The 19227-nt window shown below is 37.7% G+C and overlaps 2 protein-coding genes across 2 annotated transcripts; one reads left to right on the top strand and one right to left on the bottom strand.

Moving 5' to 3' along the window:
* Nucleotides 1-221: 221 nt before the first annotated feature.
* Nucleotides 222-7713, bottom strand: LOC149009886 (alcohol dehydrogenase class-3). Its single transcript, XM_089161721.1, has 9 exons — nt 7618-7713; nt 7343-7479; nt 6545-6591; nt 6134-6459; nt 3437-3519; nt 3238-3313; nt 1816-1973; nt 1556-1717; nt 222-1091 (listed from the first exon to the last, which is right to left on the bottom strand). The coding sequence occupies exons 1-9, from the start codon at nt 7649-7651 to the stop codon at nt 975-977; spliced, it is 1140 nt and encodes a 379-aa protein (XP_089017847.1). The 5' UTR covers nt 7652-7713; the 3' UTR covers nt 222-974.
* Nucleotides 7714-8106: 393 nt separating this feature from the next.
* On the top strand, nt 8107-19189 carry LOC149009885 (Peptidase S41 family protein). The gene is made up of 13 exons (XM_089161719.1): nt 8107-8270; nt 12062-12398; nt 12519-12668; nt 13317-13399; nt 13517-13722; nt 14976-15044; nt 15157-15275; nt 15670-15745; nt 15826-15867; nt 16936-17044; nt 17675-17772; nt 17853-17946; nt 18039-19189. Exons 1-13 carry the CDS (start codon nt 8172-8174, stop codon nt 18156-18158), a joined length of 1602 nt encoding a protein of 533 aa, XP_089017845.1. The 5' UTR covers nt 8107-8171; the 3' UTR covers nt 18159-19189.
* The last annotated feature ends 38 nt before the right edge of the window (nt 19190-19227 follow it).

Raw genomic sequence — 19227 nt, 5'->3', positions numbered from 1 at the left:
TATTGTAGAGATGAAATTTCTAGATTTATCCTTATACCCATAAATCTACGAATTTACGTTTTTAGTGTAAAAAAGATTTACACAATCAAACAAGTATAAATCTCCCATTTATGAATCAACAGATTTGAAATCTTTGGATTCATGTAACCAAACAGGCCGTTAGTCATTCTTCAACCATGCACAGATGGAATGCCAAGTGCTTTTAGGTAAATCCTACAGTGTTCTTCTCGGGGCCAAGTACATAGCCCCGCCTAGTATGTGATAGCCCAATCCTTAGTATGTAAAATCACCTATTATCATAAATATTTGAAAGAAAAAAAATCTCACCCCATGACTCTTGAGACTAGCAACAATTTTTATTTTTATAGAAAACTGCACTATTCATCAAGAGGAAAAAAGTGTATTGAGACAAAGATTCTTTCAACCACACAATGGAAAGTGGCCAAATCATCACTAACTCTAGTGATAGGGCCTTTGGCTAGGGAATGAGCGACCTTATTGGCCTCGAAACAAAAGGAAAATTACAAGATCCGTATATGACAATGCATATCCTGTATTATTCTTGCTACAGAGAGTGGGGGAGGGAGATTTTGTTACTGGATCCAATATATAACACAGTATATTGGGCGTTATGGACATCCATCACAAGAAGAGACACAGAAGATGCGAACCAAGGTGGTGATGGAAGAGGTTGATGGCAGAAGATTCTATTTTGGAGAAAGGAAGACAGGATTTGTACTAAATGCTAATACAATGTAAGATTCCAAAATGCAGCATCTAGTTACATTCCACATTTCACAATCTTTCAAGCTAGGAGAAACATATATGGAATTGGTTCAACAATAAAATATCAATTCATGTTTAAAATCTCTGCATGATCCCCTCACAACTTTGAACTATGATGGTCCAAGGATTGAAAAGGTTGCAACACAAAGCAAAACACCCCAGCATACAACAGTAGAAAATGGATCACCTCATGGAAACATTGAAAGCACACAACGGAGGCAATCCCCTTCGTGCAGTAGATCAAAGGCCTTGTTCATATCCATAAGAGTCATTGTGTGCGTGATGTACTCATCAACCTTGACTTCCTACAAATATGACAGAATGATAAATATGGAAGAATTCACCAGATCTGCAACCCATAATTCAAACACCATTAGGTAATCTGCCAAATCCAGCGTGGTTCCCACATATACAAGAACCTGGTTTGAGAGATTACTGATCAACCATAATGTCCTGTTAATAGTACAAAAAACTGGAAGGAAGCAAAAGATCAAACTGGCAGGTCTGCCCACAAAAATGGTTCCCAGTTGCATGGTCAAACCTGCCTTTAGCAAGAACAAATGGTTAAACAAGAAAAGAACTTGAAGGTGAAGCATGAACAATTCAACATTCTGCTCAGTTTTTAAAACTATGTTTCTGCAGTACTCCTACAGGATGATGACTGGAAAACTATACAAGTAGCTTAGCTCATTTCTTGGCACTTCTTTACCAGCTAAAGCAGCTTAACAAAATATCAGGGGATCTCATGATTCTCATTGAGTAGCATTACCTTCTTCAAGTACTTCTCAACAAGCCAAGGAACTTGAGTACGACTCTTGAAACCACCAAAAGCTGTTCCTTTCCAAACACGTCCTGTGACAAGCTGAAATGGGCGGGTGGAGATTTCCTGACCTGCTCCTGCAACACCAACTACAACTGATGTTCCCCAACCCTGCAAGTTCCCAATCAAATCAGCCATGTCCCAAACCTCATGACATTATGAATGCCCATACACAGTTTGTACAACCTTAGCAAGTGATAATCACCCACCTTATGACAGCATTCCAAAGCAGCCCTCATCACAGAGACATTTCCTATACACTCAAAGCTGTAGTCAACACCACCATCAGTATGCTCAACAATGACCTGCTGTATTGGTTTGTCATGGTCCTTCGGATTGATAAATTCTGTAACTCCAAAATTCTTAGCTGCAAAACACATTGCTGAATGTGATAAGAGAATATGCAAATTTGACATCACAAACAAATTTGGAATCATTGAACTGATTCCACTTGAAATTGGGGCTCATGGGCATTTTCAATGAAAGACAAAAATCTTATAAAAATGTCCACAGAATAAAGCTACACTCTAGAAGATAGTACACTAGCAATTGGAAGTGGCAATTAGTAGAAACAAAATATAAGGGCTACAGTAGTAGGTATGTTTGAGATGGCCTAGGTAAGTAAAACCAATGATCTACAATTGGCAGTCATGCAAACTTTGAGTAGAGAAAAGATACTAGACATTCCCATGTCTGGAGAATACTGTTGTATTGCTAGAGGTTAAACAACTCTTTGAACAGCACTTCTGTTATTTACAGTTCACAGAAACAAAAAGCATTATCTTCCAAATCATCAGAACCTACTAACACAAGGCTAATTCTTATGCTCGCCAAAGTTATCACCAACAAACACAACTAGAAAGTGGAAGCCAATGAATGGGACTGATTCGGTGAAAATTTAATGCTGCAAAGCTTGGCAGTGAGTGTGGCTTCCATTTCAGCAGAAAGGATCGCATTGTCACATTGATCAATACTATACCTAGCTGGAAGCAAGGGTAGTAGGGTGCTCCCCTCTAAAAAAAAATGAGGCATGCCTGACCACTAGTTTAAACATGCTCCTTTTTTTCCGGAAAAGATGGCATACAAGCACTATACATACAATCATCGGACAAATCCATGGCTGGGCCTTGATCTTGGATACCTTGTAATTTCATATTTAGATGTCAGCTAACAATTTCCACTTCATGTCATTTTCCATCGACTCAGGAAAGAAAGAAACAAATAAGTTAAAGACAAAGATAAAAATAAGAGAGTTCCAGGTCTGATTAAGTAGCTAAACAGGTAAATTATTTTTCACTATACTGGCTCAGTCTGGTTTGCAGAATGCATGAACATGCATGTCTAGGGGCAAACAGAACCACTAACAAGTCTCGAGCAGTTTATGTGGTCCAGTCATTGCCAGGTTCTAGAATCTTGGATCAAAGCACCTAGAGTAACCAATCATAACTGCTCCTCAAACCCTGATGTAAATAATCCTTGCCACAGTTGTATGACTGCAGAACTTATAAAGTCACATGAACAAGAAAAAACTAATATTCTATCATTGAAACACAGATTTTGGCACTACTATGCCAGTTCCTTTGAGGAATGACGAACAAACTATCAATAAGTAACAGGGATTGAAGATGTACCTGTTTCATATTTTTTGCTGTTAATATCTATGCCTATTATGCGAGAAGCGCCAGCTGTTTTTGCACCCTCTGCAACCTAAAGGTATAAAAGATTAAAAAAAAAAATTCAGATCAACAGAGAATTATGATGAAGCTCTGAGTTATTTAGTGTTTTACAAAAATGAGTTGTTTCTATGGAGCCTAAGTCTAAACAACTTACTGCAAGGCCAACCGTCCCAAGTCCAAAAATAGCAACTATAGAACCTGCTTCTACTTTTGCAGCGTTCCAAGCTGCTCCAAGACCTGGAAGAAAAAAAAACTACAGGAGTTAAAATTGGCAAAAATACATTTAGAAGGATTAAGATGTACAAGGAAAAACAAACTCAATCACCAGGAAAGTAACAAAATCGTAGAGGAAAATACCAAACTATACCTATAATAACTAATCACTTTATTCTTTATCTTAATCAAGGGGGAAACTACATTAAATTCATGTCTCCACTCTCCATTTATAATACTTGAACAACATATTCACAAACAAACAGAGAGATAAAAACCTCTCTTAAATCTCACACACAGACAAACACACATGCACACACACACACACACACACATACACACACACAGAGAGACAGGTGACATCCCCACACACCTACACAAAAACAACATGATGAGGAGTCAAACCTTCAACCTTTCCAGGTCAAAAAAAGCAGCAACATACATTATGCAATAATATATGGAAACCTGGGCAACTTTACAATTTTAATTACATACCCTTTCACTTAAAATCAGATTGAATACACCAGTCAGACAGTTGATCCAATTTCCATTGGGCACTAGTAATTTACTTCATGGAAGCATGAAGATCCTGTCAGTGTGTCAATTCAGATACTAATTTTTCTAACAAATTAAGATATTGTTGCAACAGAAAAGAATGGCCACCAAGGCAAGAACACACCATTCCAAAACATACATCCCATAGTATGGACACCCTAGCAATTTTACAATTTCTATGCACAAGGAACCAGGCAACACCGGACAAAAGCTGTTGGCCACCTGGCCTAGCTGCATAAGTCCCTTTAACAAAAATTAAATCACTCTAATAGATGAATATGGGATAGAAAATCAACAGGAAAAGAACCAGTTATTACATCTCAAGGAGAACTACAGATATTAAAAGCAGGGATTTTAACATGAGATTAAATAATCCGATCACAATTTTTCAAACTCTACAATACTTAATATGGTTGCTCAACCTTTGTCATATGAGACCAACGATTCCATTATTTAATCATAATTTTAAGGCCAAAGACTTGGAACCTATAGGTGCAAGTCTGGTATTATACTCCTAGAACAGGCTAAAGAATATGAGTGAAAGGAAAAATTATTAAAAGTGATTAAGCCGCTGAACCCAAAAAAAGTAATCAATTTTATGTCAGAAGTACAGGAGGATGTTAATTTCTAGTGGCTAACATCATACCTCTCTCAAAAGTACTGAACAGTAACCCAACATTAACTTGAAATTCAACTCGTGAAGATTCAATGTTACATTAAATTGCAAAGACAGACGGTTGGCATTAAGCTGTAAGAAAAAAACAATAAAAACACAAATCTTAAAAAGAAAAAGCTAATATTAGAGTAAATAATGAACAGCATTTTCCCTCAAATTAATCCCACAATAAAAAGGATCACATCAAAGCCATTCAGATGAAGCACCAACCAGAAGCCTTCAGAATCTCAAGCCCCGAACAATTTCCAACATAAATCACGTCTTCATTAGAAAGCTGAAATGCACTCAACAACTATCAAGAAATTCCACGCAAGAAAAGGGCCATTAACCAGTGCTGGAAGAGTTTGAAGACAGTCTGATGCAGGAATAGTCAAATCTGATGGATCTAGTTGGCCCAATGAGTAATGGGTAGGAGGAGGCCCAATGTGATGGCCAGGTGAGCTATCAATTCAAAAGAGACAAAAGGAGGGAGTGAATCATATGGGAAGAAAAGAGAAGAGTTGAGAACAGACAAGAATCTCAATTTCACAAACAAATCCAGTTCTATTCCTAAATTGTATGTGGTGGTGTGGACTATGGAGAAAAAGGGGAAGAAGAAGGGGGGGGGGGTTACATATTTATAAACCATCAAAAAAAACAGGGCTCTGCTAACAACTTTTATGTCCTAAATCAACTTATCTCAAAGAGCTGAGATCATGGTCCTGCAATATTCTCCTAACTTTGGAATCTTTTTCTACAAATTGTCCACTCCAAAACTCAAATCCTGTCATTTTCCCTTGAGGCCTAAACCTTCTATCATTGGTCCAGGCATGACACTGAACACTCTATAAATAAAATCTAAAGTTGGTCTTTAGAAAAAAATGTCAGAACAACTTCGATCACCATTTCATTATGGATTTCTGTAAATTTGAAAACAGACACAGAACTGAAGAAAGAAGAAGAGAGAATATGAGAAACAGGGAGAGCTTCTCATTAGATGAAAAACAATCCAAATATCTTATCAGCAATAGAAGCATAGTGGAAGAGTTCCACCTGAACTAGGAAACTAGCCAACATTTAAAAATGCGCTGGAATCACCATCTGGAATTAGCACACACAAATACCAATGGGATCCTCCCTTTCTCATTTCCCCTATGCCCGTTACACTTTTAACAATTTCCAAGAGGGAAAATGTAGAATACAGATACTAAACCCAAAGTAATCCCACATTTAGACAACACACCACAAGAATATTCAAAAAGCTAATGAAAACAAGCTTAATTTTCTGGAATAAAAAAGGACCAGATACCATTGAGAATCTTCATTAGAATAGAGACATGATAACAGCAAGGACACTAAAAAATGAAATAGAAACTCCACATAACATTAGCAAATTCTTGACATGGCAAAACATAGAAGCAAGCTCACCAGTAGTAACACCACAACCAAGTAAGCACACCTTTTCCAGAGGAGCTATAGGATTAATCTTTGCAACACTAACATCATGTACAACAGTGTACTGACTAAATGTCGAGGTTCCCATGAAATGGTAGATGGTTTTCCCATTTATAGAGAATCGACTCTTCCGATCATTCATCATAACTCCAACTCCTGTAGCTTCCCTCACCTTGCTACACAGATTTGTCTTCCCAGATTTGCAAAGCTTGCATTCCCTGCATTCTGCAGCGTAACAAGGTATCACATGGTCCCCTGGTTGAACTTCAGTTACACCTTCCCCAACACTCTCTACAATTCTGTGGTAAATTTCAATCACAGTTACCACCCATAATAGAATAAATCAAAATTATAAATCTCACTAGCAAGTGAAAAAAATCATACCCTGCAGCCTCATGTCCAAGAATACAGGGGAAGAGCCCTTCAGGATCCTGCACAGCAGACCAGCAACATCCAGAATGCATATGATAAAAACTAGGAAAAAAATGTCAAAAAATTGTAAGAAAAAACTGGGATCAGATAAATGTTGAGGTGCTAGAGCAGTAACCAACATGTGAAGCAACGCAAAAGAGAATATGAAGCAAATTATGATAGAAAATTATCAAAAGCAGGAGAGAAGAAAAACTCAATTGAAGAAAAGACACTAAAAAAGCTAAATGAATATCCTTTTCCAAGTGAACTGTTTCTCATCAAGTGCAAATAGCTAAACAACCAGCAAGTTATGGGAGACACTCGAATTCTATTCATTTCCCACACTGAAGTTTGTTCATGTTTTCGCTAAAATAAATATTGGAAACTAACTTGAACGTAAAAACCATTGAGTAATTGGCTTGCATTCTTCTACCCAAAAAAAAAATTGGCTTGGGTTCATGTCAGAGGTGACTTGGGTTTCTTCACTTGTCCCACATCAAATGGGCTTCTCAGAAACCAGCATTACTTCATTTTGACAATTACAACTACACATTCATGCATTCAACTTCAACATGGTAAAGATCTTATCCTAACAAAATCTCAGCCAAAGAATTCTGAGTTCGAAAAGGATTTTCTTAAATAGAGAATCATATAAATATGCACAAGGCTTTACCGTATTAAGGCTTAAGTAGGACTTCACTCTACCAAATTAAAGCTCAAGAGCACTTCACTCTATCATGCAAATAATGCAAGAAAAATAAAGGGCAGTACCTTCCCACTCAAAGTATAAGCATCCGTATGACAGAGAGCAGTTGAAAGTATCTTGATTCGAACTTCACCGGCCTGTGGCGGAGCCACTTGCACATCTTCTATCACCAACGGCTTATTGGGTTCCCATGCAACCGTAGCTTTTACCACATTAGCGTTGCGTTAAACAGAGAAGTCGAAACGAAACAAAGAAAGTGAATAATCAGAAAACCAAAATATAATGATCAATGGATCAGATGAACACAGTAGCGATGGAGAAAGACAGAGTTACAGAGTACCTTTGCAAGTGATGACCTGGCCTTGGGTAGCCATTGAAGGAAATCAAGGTTTCCTGTACACACTCCTCAGCGGGCACTCCTAGTCTTATCTCACGCTTTTGGCTATGGTTCCCTCCTTTATTTCTCTTTTCCTTACTCTTTAACCATGTACCGCCGTTGAACGGTGTCATGTACTCAAGAGCATTAGATACCGCTGATCTTCAAGACCCTCCACGTGTCATAATTATACACACCCAACACTTCGATCGTTGACCTAGTTGTTTTTCCAATTTGAGGGTTGACCATTTCACACATGTCGGATGGAGTTCTTGATCCGGCAGCGAAGCGTGCTACCTTAACTTGCTGCCGTTGGAAAGGAAAGCGAACCAAATTGACTCGGTACAAAATCTGGTTTAACAATTGCGGTTTGAAATTCGAATGGACATCACAGTCAATAAAATAAAGTTGAGGGTCTTTTTCGTCACTTAGTTGAAAAGAGAGGAACGATAACTCGGATAAGAAATCAGCAGCTCCGTCGGCTTTGAACTGGGGTGGCGTCGCAAAGTAGCAGAAGCATGGAGATTATTTCATGCTCTGCTACCACTTCGCAGTCTCTGCCAGTGGTCTTCTTTAAACTCTCCATCGTAAATAGAAACCCTATTTCTGCTCCTCAGGTATCCCCTCGATCGAATTTATATGTTTCTTATCAAATTTTATTGTTCTTCGATAATTTTGGCTGTTTGCGATTTACTCTGTTCTCTTTCTCTAAAAGTTCCAATTTTTTGATTGATGGTCATAGTGGTCCGTGATTGCCTGCACTTCTATATGGCCTTGTTTCTTTAATGGCAAAATGTAGTGAATGAACTGGTATTCTATTGCTAATGTGTCATTCCACTGTAGCTACAGACACGGCCATTCAGAGGTTCAACTCTTGAATAAAATGTCGATCAAATATATTCTAGAACCTAGTTTCCTTTACCCTGTGATTGGTGGTGTAGTTTGATCATCAACGAAGGCAATTGAAAGTGACCCATAAAACTTTGATTGAGATGGAACTATTAGATGTTTAATGATTACGAATGGGTGTGTGCTCAATTCTTACCAGTACCATTCAAATCATGGATTGCAGAATAACTCTTTCAGCATTACTGACCAATTAATGATACATTATAATGCAAACTATTGCCAAAATAAATGTGAGATGTTTTATTCTTTATCTGCGAGGAGGCAACGGTGATCTCCAAGGAGGCAAACCTGAAGGTAGTGCTTAAGGGAATTTCAGTTCCTCAAATTCCGGATGTCAATGGAGGAATATGAGAATCTTGTGCCAGCGCTGGTGGCACAAGGGAGACAACACAATTGAGCTGAAGCATGAAGGGAAGTTGTGGGGAGAATACCCGGTTGGAATCTCATTCACACTTAGAAGTCTCTTGTAAGAATCTTAGCGTGGGTACCTACGAGTATACAAGGACTTCTAGTTCTTGGAGGATTAGAGGAATCCTAATGCTACTAGCATGGTGAATTCAAGTTCAACTCTGGTTGGATAAATTGAATAGATATGACAGAACTAAGTAGCAGAAGAGAGCTTGCTGAATTGAACAAAAGAACAAAATGGAATCAGTAAAAATTGCAGGTCCAGGTTTAAGATAGATCGGAATAAAAATCAAATTTGGAAAAATAAATTTAAATATAAAGTTTGGATCTGATATGTTTGTGTACTATTGTTGAAGTTGAGAAGTTGTATGGGAGCTACAGATATGGTTGCTGGAAGTTGACGACAGAACTGAGAAATTAAAAATAGGTAGAAAAATGAAATAATATAATGAGGGATCCAGTCAAAATATGATGAGAAGTCCACTCTTCGACTGAGGTAAAACCTTTTCATTAAAAAAAAAAAGGAAAAAGGTAAAAACCTTTACAGTGTAAAAATCCTTCCAATCTACCATGAGTCCACAACAATAACAACTTAATGGGGTCAGTTGTGCAGATCCAATCAAAATAGTGTAGCAAAAACTATGGTCTAACAAAAGAGAATGAAGAGATGGCGAAAGAGGGCTGGGGAGTGAGATGAAAGCAGAAAATTGGTTTAAACCAAAGAAGGAAGAAAGGAACTAAGAGAAAAGAGGAACAGCCCAGTAAGTCAGGAAAATGCAACTAATCGTGTCTTTCTACCTGGATCTTTGCCCATCAGTAAGATCCATTGCAGATCATGCTTGGCAGGTGACCAAGACCATGCATGCACCATAACACTTACCAGGTAAAGAGAAGTAAAGCTTTATTTCGAAATAACTCAAATTCATATCTTACATAAGTATCTATACAACTCAGATCTTGATAGTATTAATACTTAATAGTACTAGCAATCGTCTAAACCATTTACTAGTCAGCCTAGGACCCATTTGGTAACCCACTGAAAAACAGTTTTGGGTGTTTCTTGCTTCAAGAAGTAGAAAAATTGGCCGAAAACCGTTTGATAAAACCATTTCGTGTTGCATGATTTTTGCAATATTTTTGCTTCGGTTTAAGTGAGACAGTTTAAGAAGGGTTATTTATGGAGTTTGCCACTCTAAACATAACAATGGCAAATTTCATGAATTTTATTACAATTTTCAAATTTTCTACTTCCAAAAGCAAGTTTTATCAAATGCCTAAAAACGTGTTTCTAGTGTTTCTCAAAGCAGAAACACTTGGTGAGTTATCAAACGGGTCCCTAGCTTACTTAATTTGCCAACTAAAGACTCAAAAAACATTTTCAGTTCTAACTAGGACTCCTTACGTAAACTGAAAACAATCAACTTAAACTCTAATTAGTTTACAATACCAACATAGAGTTCAGATTGCTACAAAATTCCGAATACTAGCCCCACAATTCTAGACTAGAAAATTCCTAAAACAATAGACAGCGCAAGGCATGTTAACCCTTCATTTTTGGCCCCCTTTCTTCCCTAGTTCTTCATTATTATTATATTGTTTACTCTGGGATCCATGTAGTTGGTCCCAATAAGTTGGGATTTGGGACAAGGCTAAGGTTGTTTTTTTTTTTTTTGGATGAATAAATAATATATTAAAGACAAGGAACCAAGAATACAAGGTCTTTAAGAAGAAGACCGAAAGGAAGAACTGAGACCCCAGGTAACAACAATGAGTTTGTTCATTGGGGTATCATCAACAGGGGGTGGGGAATGGCTAACAATCTAGAAGAAACATCAAAATAGATGGTATTCCAAATCCTATCTATAAAGCGGGATTTGGAAATCCATCTTCTAAGATTGCGCTCCCACCAAAGGTGATGGATGGAGGCACAGTACACTAGCTTACCAATCCGATCACAAAAGGAGTTACCTGCAAAGTTTCTCAAAATCCAAGGCCAATCACTAGAAAATCCAAAGGAACACCTCGAATGGGCCAAATGGAAGCTAGGGCTTTTCCCCAAAGCAATCTGGAGAAAGGGAAGAAAAAAAAAAAGGTGATCCATGTCTTCCAAACCGTTCCAACACAGGATACAACTGGGGTTGACTGGGATATGGCGGCTTGAAAGGCTAAGGTTGTTGTTGGAACCTTAAGGTCAAAGGGGATCCAAAAAAATAGCAAATGTGTGATTATGCAAAATCTGATGATAGTTGATGTTTCCCAGCTTCAGGGTGCCATCACTCACTCCTTGCTCTTGGCCTCAACATCGTTGTCTTCTAATTCCTAAATCATGCTTGTTAGCATCTTTGTTGTGTTTGTCAGAGTTTCCCATGCCTGCAAATTAGTTTATGGGTCAAAGCTTCTTTGTCATCTTCACCATTCAGGACTTGCCTTTTGGCATATGGCTTCTCCTCCTCAATATTATATGGAAAACAACAGAACTATTGCCACCATCTGGTAAGTTTAGAATCTGGGATATCTTTTGCAACCATGATTTCCTATGAAAACTATGGCTGATCATTTCTATCAACAGGCATGAAAAGTTAATGTGAATCGTTAATACTTTTTTTATTTTTACTTTGAGGGGGATGACGGCGGCCTTCAATCCAAGGACTAAATACAACAATCAAAGCTTTACCAGTGAACCTCGTCGAATTGAATGACTGGTTGCCATGGAATAAGCAGGGAAATATTGGTTGGGTTAAATGATTTAACTTTGGCCTCTATACTTCACATAGTTACTAGTTGATTGTGTGGTTTCTTTGCTGATTGTAAGGGATTTCTAGTGCTTTGATTTGGGCAATTTCCCTTCTCTGTTGTCTCCTTTTAAAATAAGTCTGGTCTCGGTTATTGACTAATGCCTGGATGATCCAAATGAGCAGTAGACTGCATATTTTGATAGTAGTAATGAGTTGTGGAACCTATAAATCATGCACTGGCTACCTTTGCAGTTCGGAATAGTATGCTACTATCTACATAAAGGCACCAGGCTCTGAATATTCCATATATTACCGATAATTGTATCTGGTAATGCATTTGATTGTGCTCTTTACAGGTCCTTCGATGGAAATCTCTGACATACAAGCTTGTAAAATCTCAACATGGGACTACGTTACAATGTTTACAAAGTAGTGTTCATTGCAGCCAGAATAATTATGACAGAACTGAAAATTCTAAGGAGTTACGGAAGTTACATAATAGATTGTCTCAATGTAGTCCCACCTGTTCAATTTATGGCCGTTCTCTGAGGTCGGATCGATCTATTGTCTGCGTACACAAAATAGGAGAATGGCATGAGAAGTTTAAACATTATATTTCTGTTCTTTTTGTGCGGTTGGCTGTTGGGATGCTTGTCATGACAGTCTCTATATCTTTTAGCAAGACTCCATCTTGTAAGTATACGTGCTAGCTGGAATTTTTTTGGTTTTTGGGCATGCATAAATATCTTATATGAGGGTTACATCCCTGACTTCCTTAGTATGTTGAATTACTTTTGTGCAATTGACGTGTAGGGGCCCTTTCAGAAGAGAATCTGCTTTTCTTGGAGGCATGGCGAACGATTGACCGAGCATATGTTGACAAAAATTTCAATGGTCAAAGTTGGTTTAGGTATCGAGAAAATGCACTACGAAATGAGCCAATGAACACAAGAGAGGAAACATGTATGTCCTCTCTTCTGCTTAGATTTTCTCTTTTCTTTCAACCTGCATATGGCATTAAATTTGGTATTGCCTTCATCTTATAGAGATTAGCAGAGACATTGAACTTGACTTGCCAAAATTATGACTGGAACCAGCTACAGCCTGCAAACACACTTCTATTCACGTGACCTCACTCTTTAACTCAGTTTGTGAGGTTGAAAATCTGATTATGGCACAGTATATTACTCCCAAAGGGGACTATGAGTTGAGTTGCATGGGCTGAACTTTCATGTATGCCTTGACAACAGATTTAGTTTATGGATCTCATAGGATTCATAGATAACTGTACTGCTCCATACAACCACATGCTGAGAGGGCCGTGAGCACTACTTTTGAACAATTATGTGCTTAAGCATGTGTTGAGTGGGGTTGACATGAGGCAAATGGATTTTGTGATATCTTTTTTTTGTTTAATAGTCAAGCATATAGACTAGGGATTAGGGTAATTCTAATTATGACTTATCCGTGTGATTACCATTGTCTCATTCTTTGGCGGACAAGACTCTACTGTCTTTGATGTATGAACTTCTTGATGCTGTTAAATGGTCTCCTACATTTCCCCCGTGCTGTAGGGTGCTAATTTGCGGTTTCGTTTAAATTTTCATTCAGATGCGGCAATAAGGAAGATGCTGGCTACACTAGATGATCCTTTCACTCGCTTCCTAGAGCCTGACAAGTTCAAGAGTTTGCGGGTATAAAGCTGTTTCTTTCCATATTAGGGATAGAGACAATAATAGGTATAGCTCTCAAGGCCTTTACATGATTTTAAAGGTTCTACCTAAATATGTCATCATCTTCTTTGAAGGCAGTCTGGCACTCGAGGTTCTCTTACGGGTGTAGGGTTGTCCATTGGCTACCCAACTAAACTTGATGGGTCTACAGGACTTGTTGTAATCTCATCTTCTCCAGGGGGTCCTGCAAATAGAGCTGGCATTATGTGTGGAGATATTATTTTGGCGATTGATGAAACAAGTACAGAAAGCATGGGCTTATATGATGCAGCAGATCGCTTGCAGTGAGATCTTTGCTTTAATTGCTTGATTTGTTTAATCTTTTTATATGGGAGTTACTTTTCAGTATGATTTTTTCCAATCCTGCATTTTTAGCTACTGGAGCAGTCAATCTATTATTGCAGTAAATATATGGAACTAAAAGGAATGACAATGGGACTTCAACTACTAGTTGTATTTCAAAACCTTCAGGTGTTTATGTGTTGTTTTGGGAATTGATTCGACTAGCCCCAACATCTCCATCACCCTGTTAAAAATACGGATACTTTCCCTATTTGCCCAGAGATAACCCTATACTGTCTTCCACAGCTCCACCATTTCTGACATATATTAGATTTGACATGTTGCTGAAAGAAGAATTTTCGGTAGCCTTGGGAACAGCCAGCACCAGCAGCATGATTTGGAAATAACTAACCATTGTCTATTTATGATTCTTCTGCATCGCATCCAAAACAAATTGCAATTCAAGCAGCCTTTGGTAACGCGCTTACTGGCCTGATAGGCCTAACATTTCCTGGACAATTCAATTTATAAACCATACCCTGCCCAAAAAGAGATTCAAATTCAAGAAATGGCATCGTTGTTTATCCATTGCTGTGTCTTGGTAACCAAGTTAAGGTGATCTTTGATTTGAGAACTATTGAATTGGATTTCCTGTCGCTAATTGGACTGTTAACAGATGGTGGATAGTTCTCTTGGGGCTTCTGCTGTGTTGATATGGTTGCCTGGTGGATTAACCCATAAGATATACTACTTCAATACAAACTGTCTGGTTGACTTATTCTCATGCCAGCCACTGGCTGCTTATGGACATCCTAAACCTCCTAAATGGCTAAATCTGTCCTTTCATACCTATCACCTCTTAAAGAACCTATGTGTTTACGAGTAAAAGAGCATTCCGGTGCATGAGGCTCCCTCCACTGCGAGGTCTGGGAAGGGAAAATGTAGGTTGCCTAACCTCTTGTTTCCAATTTTGGACTCGACATCAACGGGTTCAGGTTCAAATAGAACTAGCAACTACAACATTGCATATGTAATTGATTTATAGAATAAAACCGGCAATTCAACTCACCAAGCACCACTGACTACTTAGAGTTAGTTCTTCCACACCACTCCTCTATGCTGCAAAACAAAATTCAAAATTAATATGCTTGGAACAAATTTATATTTCCACTATCTTGCTTTTCTTTTCCTGTTGAATAATTTAAGTTGCTAATTGATCAACTTATTGATTCATCTGAATATAATTGCACTGCAGGGGTCCTGAAGGAAGTTCAGTGGAACTGACCATTCGCAGTGGACCTGACATAAAACACTTGGCTTTGACGTATATTCTGTGAACCTTACAATTTAAAATTCTGTCTATTTATAAGTCAGTGCTTTAAGCTCAGATATCATCACTAGGTTCATTCATTTATAATTTAATATAATTGATTCAGACGAGAGAGGCTTTCATTAAATCCAGTCAAGTCGAGGCTATGCAATGTTCCTGCTCTGGGAAAGGACCCATCAAGAATTGGATATATTAAACTAACAACTTTCAATCAAAATGCTTCTGGTAAGTACCGCTGCCACTCCCTATTTCCATACTGTTGGTTTCCTCCTGGTGTTATGCTCCATTAATCACAAGTAATTGAAGCTGAGTTACCTTCTTTCTCTTTTTCCAACTCATAAGGAAACAGATCTAGTTCTCAAGTTACTGTAACTTTGATTCAATCAGGAGAACCTATCTCTTCCCACACATGGGAAAAGTTATCTATCTAGATTTGTTTCCATACATAAAAGAACTCTTAAGGAGCAATTATTAACTTTTCATATGGTGAATTTTTTCTGATGAAAGAAGAAGATGACAGATAATACTAGTCTTTTCCTTCTCATCAAACTTAGGAGTGTGGAGTTGTGCCTGTACATTTGAACAATGAGAGCCTTTTAAGATATTTACTCTCTTGCAGCTGCTGTCAAGGAAGCAATTGAAACTTTAAGGAGTAACAATGTGAATGCCTTTGTGTTGGACCTTCGAGATAACAGGTGATTATAATGCATGTAACATGAATTGGCATTGACCTTGAAATGTTGCTAGCTTTGCTGAAATGCTCAATTTGCTGCAGCGGTGGTCTGTTTCCAGAAGGAATTGAGATTGCCAAGATCTGGTAAGATTGGTAATGATAAAAGGATGACAGCACTGTTTTTATTTTGTTCTGCGTCCAGTGTTGCTTTAGTTCAAAGTAGTTGTGGCCATGAAAATATTCTCATTCATGTTGACATCAATGTCCTGTTCCCTTATATTTGTTTTTTGGTCTCTGTTGTTGTCTTGTGAAACATCTTTCTCGGGGTGGAGGGCAACCATCTTGTCATTTGTGTGATAAATCGACAAACAAACTATGACTATTACCAATGTAATTTACTGATCTTTGTCGTAACCTCCTACATTTATTTTTAGTTAGTAATTGCACATATAAAACAATGTTCCATTGGACGATGTAGTAAAAATGCCTGTTTGAGTAATTTGTACAACTATTTGCGTGTTCCATCTCTTGTTGGTATGACTTATAGCTTCATAACTGCAAACTTCAATCAAAATGAAATTAGAACTGTTCATTACCTAGCCCTTGAATGGTTGGGACTATTGAGTATTCATGTAGGACAACATCTTCTATCATAAAGTGGTTACTTATATCAAATGTGTGGAAAGTTTGAGGAATTTATAAATTATGCAATCTATGTAGTACGATAATTGCACTTGTACTATTATAACTAATGATACCATTTCTGCTGGCTCAGAAATGGGTTCATAATTGCTCATATCCTGGGTGTGCTTGTCTTAGGCGCTTTACTATCACTGATTGGGCACCCAAACACTTTGTCAAAGTGAAGAGTATCAATTCATGCAGAGTGGGATAGAGATCTGTACTGTTGCATTTATACCATTTTTCTTTGCATGGACTTCATGCATTTTGTTAGAGACCCAATTCATAAACAAGAATCAACAGGTACTTGTGTAATGGGATTTTTTCCAAAGATAAACCTGTGTTTTTACTTGTTTTGTAAGAAATGCGATGGTGCTACAAGTAATTTGACCAGGATATGTGCCTGTTGTAATTCTGTTCTCTTTCCTTATTTTTATTTTGCTAAATATCAGATGTGATTATGCTTATTTGACAGCATTTGGTATGATTCTGTCATATGTCAGTTCAATTTTATTTGTTGTTCCCATTTAGGTTGGAGAAAGGTGTTATTGTCTATATTTGTGATAATCGTGGTGTTCGAGATATATATGAGGCAGATGGGAGCAATGCAATTGCAGCTTCAGAACCTCTTGCTGTTCTGGTATGAAAATTGTTTTATGCTATTATTAGCAAGAATTATGAAATTGTTGTGAGGCCGGTGACGACCAGCTAGAAACCGAGATATAGTCCAAAATAGGGATTTTTTTTCCCTGGCAACACAATGAGGTGGTTTAAAAAAAGAAGAAGAGGATTTTGACCCAAGTTTGATAGCATATGTTATTTCTGGATATTGATTAGAATCCAAAAAATACCTACTATCTCTTAAGCAAATGTTTTGTATTGTACTTCATTTATTTAACATAAAAATACATTTTATTTTAATCTATTAAAAAATAGTAAAAAAAATTTCTAAAAAAGATACTGTCAACTTCCCCCCCCCCCCCCCCCCCCAACCAAAAAAAAAGGAAGAAGAATGCAAATGTAAAAACTAAACTGGTTTTTCTATAGTAAGTGTAACAATTTTCTAGTGCTAGATTTCTCTAGTCTAAATATGGTAAAGCATTGCTATAAACCAAATACATACATACAACGGCGTCTGCACACACCAAATGTAGTTTGATTAGAACGTAACCTGTGGTATCAGTGTTTAGCAATATTGGATTTGTTGGAAAACTTTGAACCTATGATAGAATACCTTCTTCATAGATGTCAATGTGTTTGTTACCATTAGGTGAACAAGGGAACTGCGAGTGCCAGTGAAATTTTAGCTGGTGCATTGAAAGACAATAAGCGTGCAATGCTGTTTGGAGAGCCAACATTTGGGAAAGGGTAATTTATGTTTTTTGAGGACATATAGTGGGGGTATAAACCACATTGTTGTTGTTATTCATGCAATGTTTTCTGTACAGGAAGATCCAATCGGTCTTTGAGCTATCTGATGGCTCTGCCTTGGTTGTTACTGTAGCTCGTTATGAGACCCCTGCGCATAATGATATTGACAAGGTAAGTAGCTTCTTCTGTGAGAATTTTATTCCTTCCTCACTTGATTGAAGTATTTCATTTATTCGCTTCACTAAAACTTGCCTCTTTTCAAGGTTGGTGTGATTCCAGACCATCCACTGCCTAGGTCATTTCCTACAGATGATGATGGGTTTTGCGACTGTCTCAAGGACCCTGCTTGCAACGTGGATAAAGTCAAGCTATTTTCTAGATGACGGCGCCCAATTAGATGCGAAGAGTAACACTTTGTTCAACAAATGCTGTTGCAAACCAAAATCTGGTTCTTATGGGTCTATACCTGGGTTGGTAAAATTTAACTATTGCATTCTCATTTGATTGGATATTAGGTAGAGTTTCAATCTTTTGTATTAGATATTCATGCAATTCAATTCCTGATTTGGATTGTAAGAAATGTGCTTTGTTGTTTCCGTTGAACGTAGTTAATAAAATCTGACTAGTCTTTTCAATTTCTTTGTAGGGAAGAAACTGATCTATAAAAAATTCATAGTCCCTCGATTTTGAAGTTGTTATGTTCCACTAAATCTACAAAACTGGTATCTCACATAAGATATATGGGTCAACGTGATAAGCGTACTTGGACTAGTGTCTAGGATCATCACCTATGTTGATGGTTAACTTTTGTTGATTTGTCATCACCGATCACAGCAGCCATGTTAGGATTTAGGAAACGCCCAGGTGGAGAACTGTGTTTGTTATCATTCATTGGTTGGTGTCAAGGATCATCACTCTCATGCGTTTATTTTGAAAGATAGAGACTGGGTAGTCCATGAAAGAGGTTCAGAGTTTTCAGACCCCTTAGTCACCCTATGAATGTAGCATTACCACCATACGCCTCCTCGTATTTCTTCTCAATCTGAGGTATGAGAGCGCAGATGAAAATAATGGTCACAAAGCTATAGGCACATTTCTGTCTCTTTCAATGATAAAACATCTAAAAGCCTTGTAAGTGCCACAGAATAGAGATGTACCACCTCTGCAAATTATTTGCTCCATCATCTTATGCAGAGGCAGCACTAATTTACAGAGCTTCTCCTACAAATCGAAGTGAATTATCCGATCCATGAGATACACATTAATATCAATACAATGAAATGATAAACCCATCACTACCTACTTTTCGAGTGGTAGTAGTAGTAGTAATATCATAGAATATTGACATCTTTATAGTCTTCATGGTTTATGTTTTTTGCAAGGGATCATTCACGTAGCCCTTGCTCAGTTTCTTGTTCTTGGCTTGTGCTAATCTGAAACCATTTATGAGTT

This window comes from Hakea prostrata, chromosome 7 (assembly GCF_041222555.1).
Source record: "Hakea prostrata isolate BN-2017 chromosome 7, UWA_Hpros_2, whole genome shotgun sequence".
Lineage (NCBI taxonomy): Eukaryota > Viridiplantae > Streptophyta > Magnoliopsida > Proteales > Proteaceae > Hakea > Hakea prostrata.
The sequence above is the reverse complement of the archived record's forward strand: the minus strand, read 5'-3'. Positions and strand labels throughout refer to the sequence as shown.